Source organism: Barbus barbus (assembly GCF_936440315.1).
Source record: "Barbus barbus genome assembly, chromosome: 16".
In the NCBI taxonomy this organism is placed as follows: Eukaryota; Metazoa; Chordata; class Actinopteri; order Cypriniformes; family Cyprinidae; genus Barbus; species Barbus barbus.
In genome coordinates, this window is record NC_136744.1 from 18,133,461 (window position 1) to 18,146,611 (window position 13,151).

The 13,151-nt window shown below is 38.0% G+C and overlaps 1 protein-coding gene across 1 annotated transcript in view; it reads left to right on the forward strand.

Moving 5' to 3' along the window:
* The window catches only part of LOC306882878 (F-box/WD repeat-containing protein 4-like), a 49,150-nt gene that overhangs the window by 19,803 nt on the left and 16,196 nt on the right, over positions 1-13,151 (forward strand). The window contains exons 7-8 of the mRNA XM_079437862.1: positions 3,035-3,175; positions 6,042-6,183. Of these exons, the coding sequence (XP_079293988.1) occupies positions 3,035-3,175; positions 6,042-6,183 (283 nt within the window). The remainder of the gene's footprint in view (positions 1-3,034; positions 3,176-6,041; positions 6,184-13,151) is intronic.

Below are 13,151 nucleotides of genomic sequence, written 5' to 3' on the forward strand. Positions count from 1 at the left end.
CCATAGCTTCCCTGTGCCAGTTTACCCTCTACACTTAACCTTACAAGAGCGTTAGCTCAAAATGGCCTTTTCCTGTGGATCTAACACCCTTTTTCAAAATCCATCAATTCATTAAAGTTCCCTTTCATAAAGTGTGTGTGTGTGTGGCCCAAATGGTCAAACAGAGACTGAGGACTGTTAGGGAGGCCAACCCCACCATTTTTCTTGATGGCCCTGAGACCATAACTCATGACTAGTTACGAACACATGCCATTCTTTATAGTACAGAATAGGGATTTAAAAACTCCCAAGCAATATCAGAACATAAAAAGGAGGACCTTTATTTGCAACTGTCTTTAGGGCCATTTGAAAGTATGTTCGTTTTTAAACAAATATAAAGATTTAACTGCGATAATTAGTAGTCGGTGGTCCTTTGGCAAAAAGTTTAAAAGCCTTTTATATATATATAAATAAATATATATATAATTTATAATGTATATTTGCAGTCTTTATAGAAGCTATATATATATATATATATATATATATATATATATATATAGCTTCTATAAAGACTGCAAATATACATTATAAATATAGTTTATATGAAACCGCAATTGCAGAAGACCATAGATATGCATGCATGTAATAATTGTTTTCTTTCTTACAATTTATGTTAAATACATTTTAAATGATTAAATATATAAAAATATATCATTAATCATTTTGTTACATTTTAAGTTGGTTACTAATTTATTATAATTTTAATTTATTTAAATGTATATACTATGAATTAATTTATAGTTTATTAAATAACATGTCATTCTACTTTTTAACTCCCAATAAGAGTGTTATATTTTGCCAATGCAGTTTGCTATATTTAAATTTTCTGCAGATTTTCCAGTAGAATCAGTGCAGAAAAAGCTACACATTCTGTATGAGTGTGTGGATGAGTATTGCAAGTACTGAGTGGTGTTTTGCTTGAGCTTAAACATATCCAGGGGTCAAATAGGATTAGGTTGAGGTCAGTTGCTCTTTGAGGAACGCTTTAAAAGGATGTAGAAAATAAAGCTTTTTCCCTTTAGTTTGTCTGTCTGTATTTGGTGGCTACATTGTTCATGTGATCACTTTAGCAGATTGCAAATATCACAGTTGCCCCTGACATGTCTGTTAGTGACCTCTCAGCTTCCACATGTCTGAACATTAGACGTCTCCTTCGACAAGAGCTGCGAAAAAAGCCACGATAGGGCCCCACTTATTGTTATGTAATTTCTAGTTTTGCTTGCTTAAAGAAGGAGAAGGCAAACCGCCTTTGAACCGCGTTCGAGAGGGAAATGCTGGCGGACACACTGTATATGTATTACTCCACTGGGACAGTTGCTCTCATGTCTTAATTAATCTGTCCATTTCACCTTCTGGCCTTAATAAAACACATGCCATCACTCTGCTAAATGACTCCTGTACTCTGAGTTTAAATCGAAGATCAATTTTTCCTTAGCAGCCCTCTAACCTTTTTTCACTCAATCAGAAGCTCTCGTCGAACCAACCGTGATCAGACGACATTTGGAGAAGGGACAGTCTCGCCACATGTTCCCAAACAGATCAGACGCTGGAGGAACAAGGTCGCCTGCCATGCAGATGCAGTAATTTAAAAGATTATATGGTTATCCTCCATCCTGTAATCTTCACAGGTTCTCTCTAAAATGGAAGAAAAAACATGGGACGCATAAAAAACCAGTGACCTAACAATTTAAGAATCCTGGGTGTTTGCTGTTGTACTTGGAACAGTGCTATTACAGGCTTTAAAATCAGAGCACAGATGTGAGGACTTCTTTTACGATGCTTGTTTTTCTCACTTCGCGCTTTGACATTTGCAGAGCGTCCAAGGCAGACGTCGGACGCTCTCTCTCTTTCTCTCCTGACCTGAGTTTACACAATTTCCTAAAGCACTTCCATTTCCAAAGAAATATCTGATGCAAATTGCGTGTTTTGCAAACAAATGCTTTGCATCATTTAATTGATTGTCCCCACTGTTCAGCACTGTCATCAGTTCAAGTTGTTGCCAGCGTGTTATTTTAGCAGCAAGGGGTAAATGATGGGTATGCAGATGCCCGAGGGGCTAGAAGAGAGTTTGTGTTTAGGCCCACCAGGGTCTTGGCCTTTGGTTCTGTGGGACTCTTAAAGAGCCTGTGTCTAAGAAAGACCCCCCTTGTCTCCCCTAGAGCGAAGGTTGGGGATTACCAGTCTGCCCTCGGTGAACAAGCTCACAGGAGACCTCGAACGTGGGGGGTGGTCGCTATGGCCATTGGGCTCCCCAAAATGGTTGCTAGGGACCAGGTATCAAAGGTCCACAAGTCGCACACAGTCACGGTCATGGAGGGAATTAAATAGCAACAAAGAAATTGTGATTCTACAATAATCTGGCCTCTGCGGCGCAGGTGGGGGCGGAGGGCGCCAGGACCCGTTGGGTCTGTGATCATAGGAGCGTGGTGCTAGTCCCGACACCCCCCCCACTTCTACCCTCCATCTCCTTTCTTCCACTCCTCACGTATCTGGGAACGTACCTTATGGCCAAACTAAGCTGCTTTAGCAGCCCATTCAAAGTCAGAAAGGTGTTTACTTTTTATCTCCTCATCCCAAGACTTAATTTAGCTTTTGTGTGGTCCACGGACATTGGAAACGTGCAAGTATAGCAGGATTTGATGGTAATAAGAGATTAAGCGTGCAAATGAAGGCGTTTGGTTTGAAATTAGATCTTTATTGACTCCGAGATGTGAAGACTGGGAGATGTTCCAATCTCAACAAGTAAACACGACCTGTTTTATGAGCCTGCCTGTCACTGAATCGCTTTGATAAAACTGATACTCAGACGATGAGATGCAGATGACCTCACTTGTCCAGTCGCTCTCTGAAATGATTGGCCTCCAGCAAGTTTGCGTAATTCCGTCTCGGCTGCTTTTTAAGTTGTGGTCTGTGTTTTTATCAATGTATTAATCTTCCTCAATGAGGTTTGACAGGGTATAATCTGCAAGCTTCTTCTCTTATCTCTTTCTCCCAGGTGTCACCTGGTGTCTTGTCTCGGTACAGAGTTCCGCCGTGGCGCAGGTGTGTTGGACATCGTGTACGAGTCTCCCTTCCAGCTTCTCACCTGTGGATATGACACTTTCATCCGCTATTGGGATTTGCGCGTCTGCTCCAGGTACTGTCCAGTTCTGGGAACCTCCAGTGCCTCGCCATTACGATTCGAGTTAAATTAGGCTTAGTTCTTACATTGACCTGTGCTGTCAGCAGATTTGGCCTTGTCTACTGAGACTAATAAAGTTAGCCGGTACGTCTCAGAGAGCCTGTGAGGAAGATTAGTGTTCTCTGTTAATCTAATAAGCCCTCCTGTGCATAGAGTACCGTTTAGATAAAAAAGAAGCCAGACTTGAGCCTCCTCTTGGGTCTGTGGACACAATTGTTCCTCTGAGAGATTGAAAAGGACCCCCTCGTCGAGAGAGGCTCTTGCGGCGGGACTCTCACCCACCCAAGTCCACGCTGGTTGGTGGCCATATTGATGTGGCGCGGCACATCTCCAGGACAACGGGGCGGGTGCTGGGGATCAGCAAGCCGCTTGTGGGGTGGACTGGGGCACTATGTAGGGCTTTGGGGAGGGGGGATCCTCACAATCGCATATGGGCAGTCAAGTAACACAAATCAGAGGTGATTGAAAGAGGGCCCTGGAGAGTTTGGGGAGGGGCAAATGTCCCCTCTTAAGATATCAATAATTCACAGTAAGACCAGTCAGGACTCAATATGTGGTACGTCTTGATTCAAAGTGGTTAGTCATCTGAAAGTTGTCATCGTCTATAAATTAAATAATTTTAATAATTAAAGTGCACTTTAATTCACTTGTAGAATAAACTGTACATGATGGGTAAGTGTGTGAAACTAATTTTTAGATTAACTGTGAATAATTAAGGAGGATGTGTGTATCTCTCTTCAGCTGAATTTGATTGCTCAGCACCTTGCATATACAAGGGGTTAATAATGGGAGAGGTGAGATGACAGATTAGTTTAAGCACAAACTTTTCCATTTTTTTATACTTAAACTCCAATAAAGAGACCTAATGTTTAATATATTAGGCTACTTATTTTTTCTTTAATGTAATATTATATATTATATAGATAACTTCAATTATAATTTGATCATTTACTTGACAAGAAAATGAACAGGATTCCTAACATGATGGAAATAAAGAGAAGAGATGAAAATAAAATATATATAATATATAAAGAGCTGCACTCTAAAGTATTGAGAATTAGCTTACATGCCAGTTTGTAAAACTTTCTTATTGTCATACAAATTTCTGTGCTACAAACATAATGGAATGAAACAAACCAGCTTCATAAAATATTACATTTATAAAATTAATTGCCAATACTTGACGCTAGAGTTGTTGTTTTCATTTTTAAGTAATAAGCCATTTTAATTTCAGGGTACACTATCACAAAAATGTGCAACAATTGTACCTTAAGAGATGCAACTGCTTGTCAATGGGGCACTTCCCTGAAAAGGACATCCTTATTTACCCCTATAATGTGCGTATTTATGGGTACATATTAAGGTACTAATATGCACCTTTTATGGGTGGATAAGGTACAAAGATGTGACAGGCTGTTGCACCTCCAATGGTAACATTTTTGCACTTTTTTCTGACAGTGTATTAAACTGTATTGTGAATTGTTTATTGTATATGATTAAATTTTCTGCGTAAGAGGAATGACCCAACCTACGTTTAAGGTTTTTGTTAATCTGTGTGAGTGCATGTGGGTACACATGTGCAGCACAGCAAGATGCAATCCAGACATCTTCCGCACTCTTCTGCTGCCCTGCTGTCTGCCACACGGCCCAGCCACACTCCCTCTCCATGATTTATTCAGCACACCATTAATGGAGAATTGATCTCTATTGGCTCAGCACACACACAGACACTTGCCCTGTCCTTCCCTCTTTTTTTTCTCGACCTGCTCTAAAACAAGAAAGCCCCTTTCCGTAAACAAGGGATGAGGTTTCACCCTTGTGGCCTGCCAGCGCAAATAAGACACTTGCCCTTAAGCCGCGCAGGGAGAGCTAGCCATGGTGGCTTTGGCCCTCTGCTTTAAGACCGGTCTAATATAGCGTGACAATGGCTGGAGTTGTGGTGTAACTATGGACTTCAGTACTTCAGAATGTGTCCAAATATGCATAGCTGTACATTGTTCATTTCAGTTGGAAATTGGATTCAGTGATTACATTTTTTATGTGATGTCCATTATGGTAATCCTAGCTATAATTATAAGGGAACATAAATAACCCATTGTTCTTTAAAAGGACAGTTCATCCAAAAATGAGCATTTTGACAAGATTTATTCACCCTCATATCATTCCAAACCAGTATGTATTACATTCTTCCAGGGTTATTATAGTTATATACTAAAACTAAAACCCCAAAAAAATTGTTACTTGAAATAAAATAAATCTTATCTGAAATAAATAAAATGTAAATAAATAAACTTAAACTTATTTTATTTCAGCTAGTTGCCAAAGCAACATTTCTCATTTTCATTTAGGTTAACTTGATGTACTAAAACAACTAAAACTAAAACTGAAATAAAAATGGATAAAAACTATATAGGTGTGTAAAAAAATAAATAAAAAGAAGATTAAAAACTCTAATATTATCTCACTGATACTAAAATAACTGCTTTTTTTCTATGGAACACAAAAGAAGATATTTTGAAGAATGTCACGCTGCTCTTTTCCATACAGTGAGAAAACATAGTGACCAGGGACGGTCAAGCTCCAAAAAAGACAAAGCATTGTAAAGGTAGTCTATTCAACAGCTTTGTGTGAAGATTAGACCACAGTTTAAGTCATTGTTACCTGTAAATGCTCTCCCCTGCTGTAGTTCTTAAATCATTTGTGCACTTCTGCATATTTAATAATTTTGCCAAGTTAAAAACCGTATTGTTTGATGTACCCTATAAAGCAATCTATTTGTAACAGCTGATCAGTATGTGCCCTTGATTTATCTTTCTAACAGGAAGTGCGTGATGGAGTGGGAGGAGCCTCATGACAGCGCTCTTTACTGTATAAAGACAGACAAGAATCACATGATTGCCAGCGGTTCATCATACTACGGAGTAGTCCGCCTTTGGGACAAACGGCAAACCCGCTGTTTACAGGTAACTGCGAGCATGCTTCAGCACCTTTTCATTTGGTGTTTTACTACAGTAATATTCATCATTGCAATAATTGGTTGACAGATGTTCCAGTTGGCACCCACCACCAGCAGCCCAGTGTACAGCCTGTGCTTCAACACCACTCACCTGTACGCTGCCCTGGCCTCTGTCCTCTACTCCCTTGACTTCAGAACTGCAGCGTCCTAGTCCTGGAAATAACCATCCGTTTAATGTTGCTTGAGACTTAAAGGCTTGTTCTTCATCTCCTCCAAGCCCTTAGTGATGGTCTTAGACCCTTAAATGGGGAAGTAGCCATCTTGCCTTTGGATAATCAGTGCAGCTAATGATACAGTTATGGCCTAGTGGATATTTCCCCTGTCACAGGCTGCTGAGAGCAAGCAGGGTTCACGACCTTCTGTGGCCCGAGTCTTAACGGACTTAACACATTGCCAGCGACCTCTGAGATGTCTAAAACAAACACTGCTCAGAGCTCAGAGGGGATGTATGCTAAACATATGATAATAGATATATTGTAACTGAAAGTATATTTTTCCAACAATGAGCCAATTAAACATGTTTTATTTTTATTTTTTCTTTGTACGTTGTCTTTTTTTTTCTCAGTTAGCCAAGGCTGGCTCTGAATTCCTTGGTCGGTTGTTTATATTGATTCCATGCCTCACTCACACTTACAGCATTTTAGCGCTTCTAGTTGGTCGCTGGTTTCATGTTGCTAGATGTCCTAATATTATCGTAACTGGCCGTAGCTTTAGAAAATCTCGTCATAAATGGGATGTCTTTCTATTTTGACAAGAAATCAGTTTTCTTACTGCTAAAAATCAACATCCTGGAGGGGAAAATGTCTGTATATAAATTGTATTTGTGCATAATGCAGAATCATTATCAATGCATGAATCAAAATCTGACCATTTTTGACAGTTTTCTATGCATAATTTTTTACCATGATTAAATGCTTACCGTAGCACTTCATCTTTCTGACACTTCACTACAGTATCCCACAAGAGACGCGTGCACCAGTGTCTTGACTCCTATTGGTAGTCATTGCATTGCTCATTTATATCAGGTGCATAAACTAGTTGAATCACTGGACTGTTGAACTGTTATTGAAAATAAGTAACTGCTAGTTGTTTTGTAAATCTCTGTATGTGTGAATGCAATATTATGGATGGAGGACACATATTTTTGCTAGAAGCAAGTCTGAGGTTAAAACATCTTAATGATAGATTTGTTTGCAGCTTTTCACTTCACAAGATGTTAATTGATGAACTGGAGTTACTTTATCGGCTTTTTGAACTCTGCATTCTGATGGCACCCATTCACTGCAGAGGATCCACTGGTGAGCAAGTGACGTAATACAAATCTAATCCAATGAAGAAACAAACTCATCTACATCTTGGATGGCCTGAGAGTGAGTACATTCACAGCAGTTTTTCACTTTTGGGTGAACTATTGCTTTAAGACTGAAAAATCAGAACTGTTTCTGTTACATGTGTTTTAATAATTTCTCTGGTGTTCCTAAAGAGGCAAGGAAGACATTTGGTCACCCTGTAAGTGTTTTCGACCAGTGTTATACACCGTAAAGTGAGAAATTTAAGGTCAAAGGTTAGGCCTTAAAAGCTATGGTGGCTGCTGTGTCTGTGCAGGAGCCGACATCTGCAAAGAAGGAAACAGAACAACTAAAGAAGACAGTCATAAACATCATCTTTCCCTTGTCCTCAAAGCAATGACTCACAGCACAGAAGTAGCTGAGCGCATTAGCATCCAGAGCTAGCAGAGGCCTGCACTGACACGGTTAATCCATGCCATCCCAAAACAAATACCTCATGCTTCTGATGTTAAAGCCCACTTGGATTTGGCGCAGTCACTGGATGACAATGCAAAGGTATTGTCCCATCACACTCCAGGCAGGTCTCCTTTACTTTGGGATTCCTCTGTGATAACTCATAGGTATATTGTTATCCATGTTATCCTAAAAACATCTCAGGGATGTCAAAGAAAACAAATAAAATATCTCATACACTTACTTGATGTGAGTCCATATGGCAAAAAAGTTTATTTTTAGGTCTTTTAAAAAATATACAAAATTTTGCTAATATTTTATTTACTAAATATATTTTTATTTTCCAATTCATTTTGCATTTAATTTTATTTTACAGAATATTTTAAGATTGCAAATATATTTTCTTGCTCATTGAATTACATTTTATAATATCTTTTAGCATTTAAAAAAAAAAGTTTTCAGTATAAAAATATATTTCCTTAGGCCGTGCTGTTTATAACATACAGTATATATAGCATTTAAAATATTTTTTGCAGAAAAAAAATCTGTATTATAGGAGTTAGTGGAATAGTTCACCCAGTAATTAAGATTCTTGCCATAATTTATACACCCTGGCTACTTTTTCATTGTAATGAATGAGGACTGGGGCTGTCACCATAAAAGCACCATAAGAGAATCATAAAAGTGGTCCATGTGACTCATGCACTCATGTGCTATATTCCAAATCTTCTAAAGCCATAACTTGTATGAAGAACATGAATGAATGATGACAATTTTAAATTCTGGGCAAACTATCCTTTTAAAGGAACACTAACATTTAACATCATCATAGGAGTATTTAATCTAACATATACTAACCATACTTTGTTTTAGAAACTACTGAGAAGAAACGAGCAACCTAGACAATGAACAACACAGTTGCTCCTCGGTGTAATTCTTAAAAGCCGGGGCTCATATTGAGCTTGATGTGATTTATGGTCAATCACGGAATAAATTAGATCATATGCAATGTAGGACAATCCATTAGCTGATTTTGTCACTGATGATAAAAGGAATGCCTACACCTCCGTGCAGATATTGTACAATCATGCAGGAAATATGGCCTCCCGGGACTCAAAGACTTGGTCAGTTTAATAAATAATAATCCATAGGTTTGGAGCTCAGCAGGAAATGGGCACTCACTCATATTGAGGATGACATTGTGGATATTCCTAAAATGATGGCAGTGAATTTTACACAGTGTGGCTTCTGTAAAAGCATAATTGCCATAATACAATATTTACTATGTCTGATTCTAGTTTTATTTCTTGCACCCTCCTTCTTCCCTTTTATATTATGATGTAATTCTATCTATCTATCTATCTATCTATCTATCTATCTATCTATCTATCTATCTATCTATCTATCTATCTATCTATCTATCTATCTATCTATCTATCTATCTATCTATCTATCTATCTATCTTACCAAAAGGCCCTTGGGGAACTGTGGTTGAGCCACAAGCTCAAAGTTTCTGACAAAGGTAATGAAGACCTTCAGAGGACGTGAGGAGGGTTTGGAGGCGCCTTATGGGAAGGGGATTTGAGGATTACATTTTCGGAACCTACAGCACACAAAGGAACACACACAAACATTGTCCACAGAGCAACCAATGTCACGTCTGGCGTAACATGATTATTTACACTTTATCTTTACACTTGCCTCTGCACGCAGCACAGATTTGGAAATGCTGGTATATAAAAAGGCAATGATTACAAAGACGTGGGATTAAACCCACTTTACACGCTTTGCACCTGCACAAATCACTGTAAAATCATACTGGCAATTTAAGGACAAAAGGTCTACTTTCCTGCACAAGGGTTTACATTATCTACCAGTATTACACAACAAATACGTTTACACCATCAGAGCACATTCCTGCTTTGATCTCAGAAGAAACATCTGGATGGCAAGTAGCACTCACGAGAAACCGCTGATGACATTTTTGAAAGCATTTTGATCTAATTTGTTTTAATTCCTAGCTCCGGTTGTTTTGTTTGTCTGTACAGCAGCTATTCCCATGCTGGACACATGCTCTAGCATCTCAACAGCGTTCAGAGTAAAGAGTGCAAACCACTGATAGAGACCTGAGCAAAGACCGCTTCATAAATTTAGCTTTCAAAAGACAGGCCGAAGACTGTAATGATGCATCTACTGAGCTTTCTGGCATGCCTTTTTAAAGCCTCAATTACACAGTGATTCTCCCGGCAGATGTTGGAAGAATAGTGGGAAGCCAAGCTATTTGGCTGTGAGAGCAAGGTGTTTAGCAGGTGAAACAGTATCTGTCATGTTACCTTAGACTTTAGGAGGTTGAAAGCTTGTCTTCAGTCATTCAACTCTGAACATGTTTATATTTTGGAGATACTTGATCAAGGACTTCATATCTTCACACTCTCCGTTCATATTTCATAGGACGGCCTTGGCTTTTATTAAGACGAGAATGACTATTTCACCTCAAAACCACGTAGTAGGTTCAGGTGAATTTCACACATTATTCACTTGCCCAATAATCCACAACTGTTGTCTTTATTTACAGACTGGACTGGAAAAGTAATGTGAGATTTTAAGTCTCACTATGTTTTGCTTGGCCAAGTTCAATGGACTTAAATGGAATCAAGGACTTCCTTCAGTGCAGGTGACCCTTGCTTACAGGGCAATACCTTTCCCAAGCTGCATTAGCTTGTGGTTAAGTATCAAGTGTCACAGTGGCTAATCACACACCCAGGAATAGGCTTCAACCTCACAGAGGATTCTGGGCTAATTTTACACCAATAGTGCCATCTAAAGGTCACAAAGAAGACAACTATTGCATTTTATTAAGACCCACTCAAGGCAGAGGCAATATTATTTCACTTTTGAAGAAAATGTGCATCTGAACAATTAAAATAATATTTGAATAATAAATATATTTTAATATATAAATATATATAAAATAAAATACAGAAAATATAATAAATGCATAAATAGTATTAGCAAAAAAGCATGCACACATGCACGCACACATACTCATAAATATGTATGTATAATTAATGTATGTATTGGAAAAACAAAAAAGGAAAATTATATATTGCTTTGCTAATTGCATATTATAACAATTCTTTGATACATATGTTTTGTATTTGAAAGGACAGACATCTGAACTATTAAATAATTGTTTAATTGAATAATATTTTTATAAAATATGTATTTTTAATATGAATATATAGAAATTAAATACATACAATAATCAAATTATTCATATACAGGTACATCTCAAAAAAAATATTATTGTGAAAAAGTTTATTTTTTCTTGTAACATTTCTAAAAAAAAAATTTTTGATTATTAGAGCTTACAGCTCATGAAAGTCAAAAATCAGTATCTCAAAATATTAGAATATTTACATTTGAGTTTCAATTAATGACCATCCCTACAGCATAAATTCCGGGTATCTCTTGTTCTTTGAAACCACGATAATGGGGAAGACTGCTGACTTGGCAATGATCCAGAAGACGAACATTGACGCCCTCCACAAAGAGGGTAAGTCACAGAGGGTCATTACAGAAAGGTGTGGCTGTTTACAGAGTGCTGTATCAAAGCATATTAAATGCAAAGTTGACTGGAAGGAAGAATTTGGGTAGGAAAAGGTGCACAAGCAACAGGGATGACCGCAAGCTTGAGAATACTGTCAAGCAAAGCTGATTCAAACACTTGGGAGAGCTTCACAAGGAGTGGACTGAAGCTGGAGTCAGTGCGTCAAGAGTCACCACGCTCAGACGTCTTCAGGAAAAGGGCTACCAAGCCACTTCTGAACCAGAGACAACGTCGGAAGCATCTTACCTGGGATGTGGAGAAAAAGAACTGGACTGTTGCTCAGTGGTCCAAAGTCCTCTTTTCAGACAAAAGTAAATTTTGCATTTCATTTGAAAATCAAGGTCCCAGAGTCTGGAGGAAGAGTGGAGAGGCACAGAATCCATGTTGCTTGAAGTCCAGTGTGAAGTTTCCACAGTCAGTGATGATTTGGGCTGCCATGTTATCTGCTGGTATTGGTCCACTGTGTTTTCTGAAGTCCACAGTCAACGCAGCCATCTACCAGGAAATTTTAGAGCACTTCATGCTTCCTTCTGCTGACAAGGTTTATGGAGATGCTGATTTCATTTTCCAGCAGTACTTGGCACCTGCCCACACTGCCAAAGGTACCAAAAGCTGGTTCAATGACCATGGTGTTACTGTGTTTGATTGGCCAGCAAACTCGCCTGACCTGAACCCCATAGAGAATCTATGGTGTATTATCAAGAGGAAGATGAGAGAAACCAGACCCAACAATGCAGATGACCTGAAGGCCGCTATCAAAGCAACCTGGGCTTCCATTACACCTGAGCAGTGCCACAGACTATTGCCTCCATGCCACGGCGCATTGATGCAGTAATTCATGCAAAAGGAGGCCCAACCAAGTATTGAGAAAATGAACATAATACATAGAAATGAACATACTTTTCAGAAGCCTGACATTTCTGTTTAAAATATCCTTTTTTATTGATCTTATGTAATATTCTAATTTTCTGAGACACTGAATTTTGGGTTTTCATTATCTGTAAGCCATAATCATCAAAATTTCAAGAAATAAAGGCTTGAAATATTTCACTCTTTGTGTAATGAATCTATATAATATATGGGTTTCACTTTCTGAAATTACTGACAAAAAATATTGACCTTTTTCATGATATTCAAATTTTTTTAGATGTACCTGTGTATATGTATATATGTATATACATATATATATATATATATATATACACACACACATATTGCTAATTGTATTTCGTAAAATTTCTCTGATACCTTTTTACATTATAAATTGTTATGTTATTATATAATTTATTTTTAATTATATTTGTAGACGCGTTTCTTTGTCTGTAAAACGCTGATTTTCAAGGTTTACATGTATCGACCATTAAAATAGCCTATCAAAGAGTAGCAATTGTCTGAAAGACATTTGTGTCATTAAATGTTATAGAAAAAAACATGCTGCATGGCTGCATAGAAATGAAAAGGATAGGCAGCATATCTCAAATTGCCCTCATCATTTAGCCTCATTGATCTGCTACATGTATCCTTAGTAAGAAAAGGAATCTGATCCATCTGTCAAACACTTTT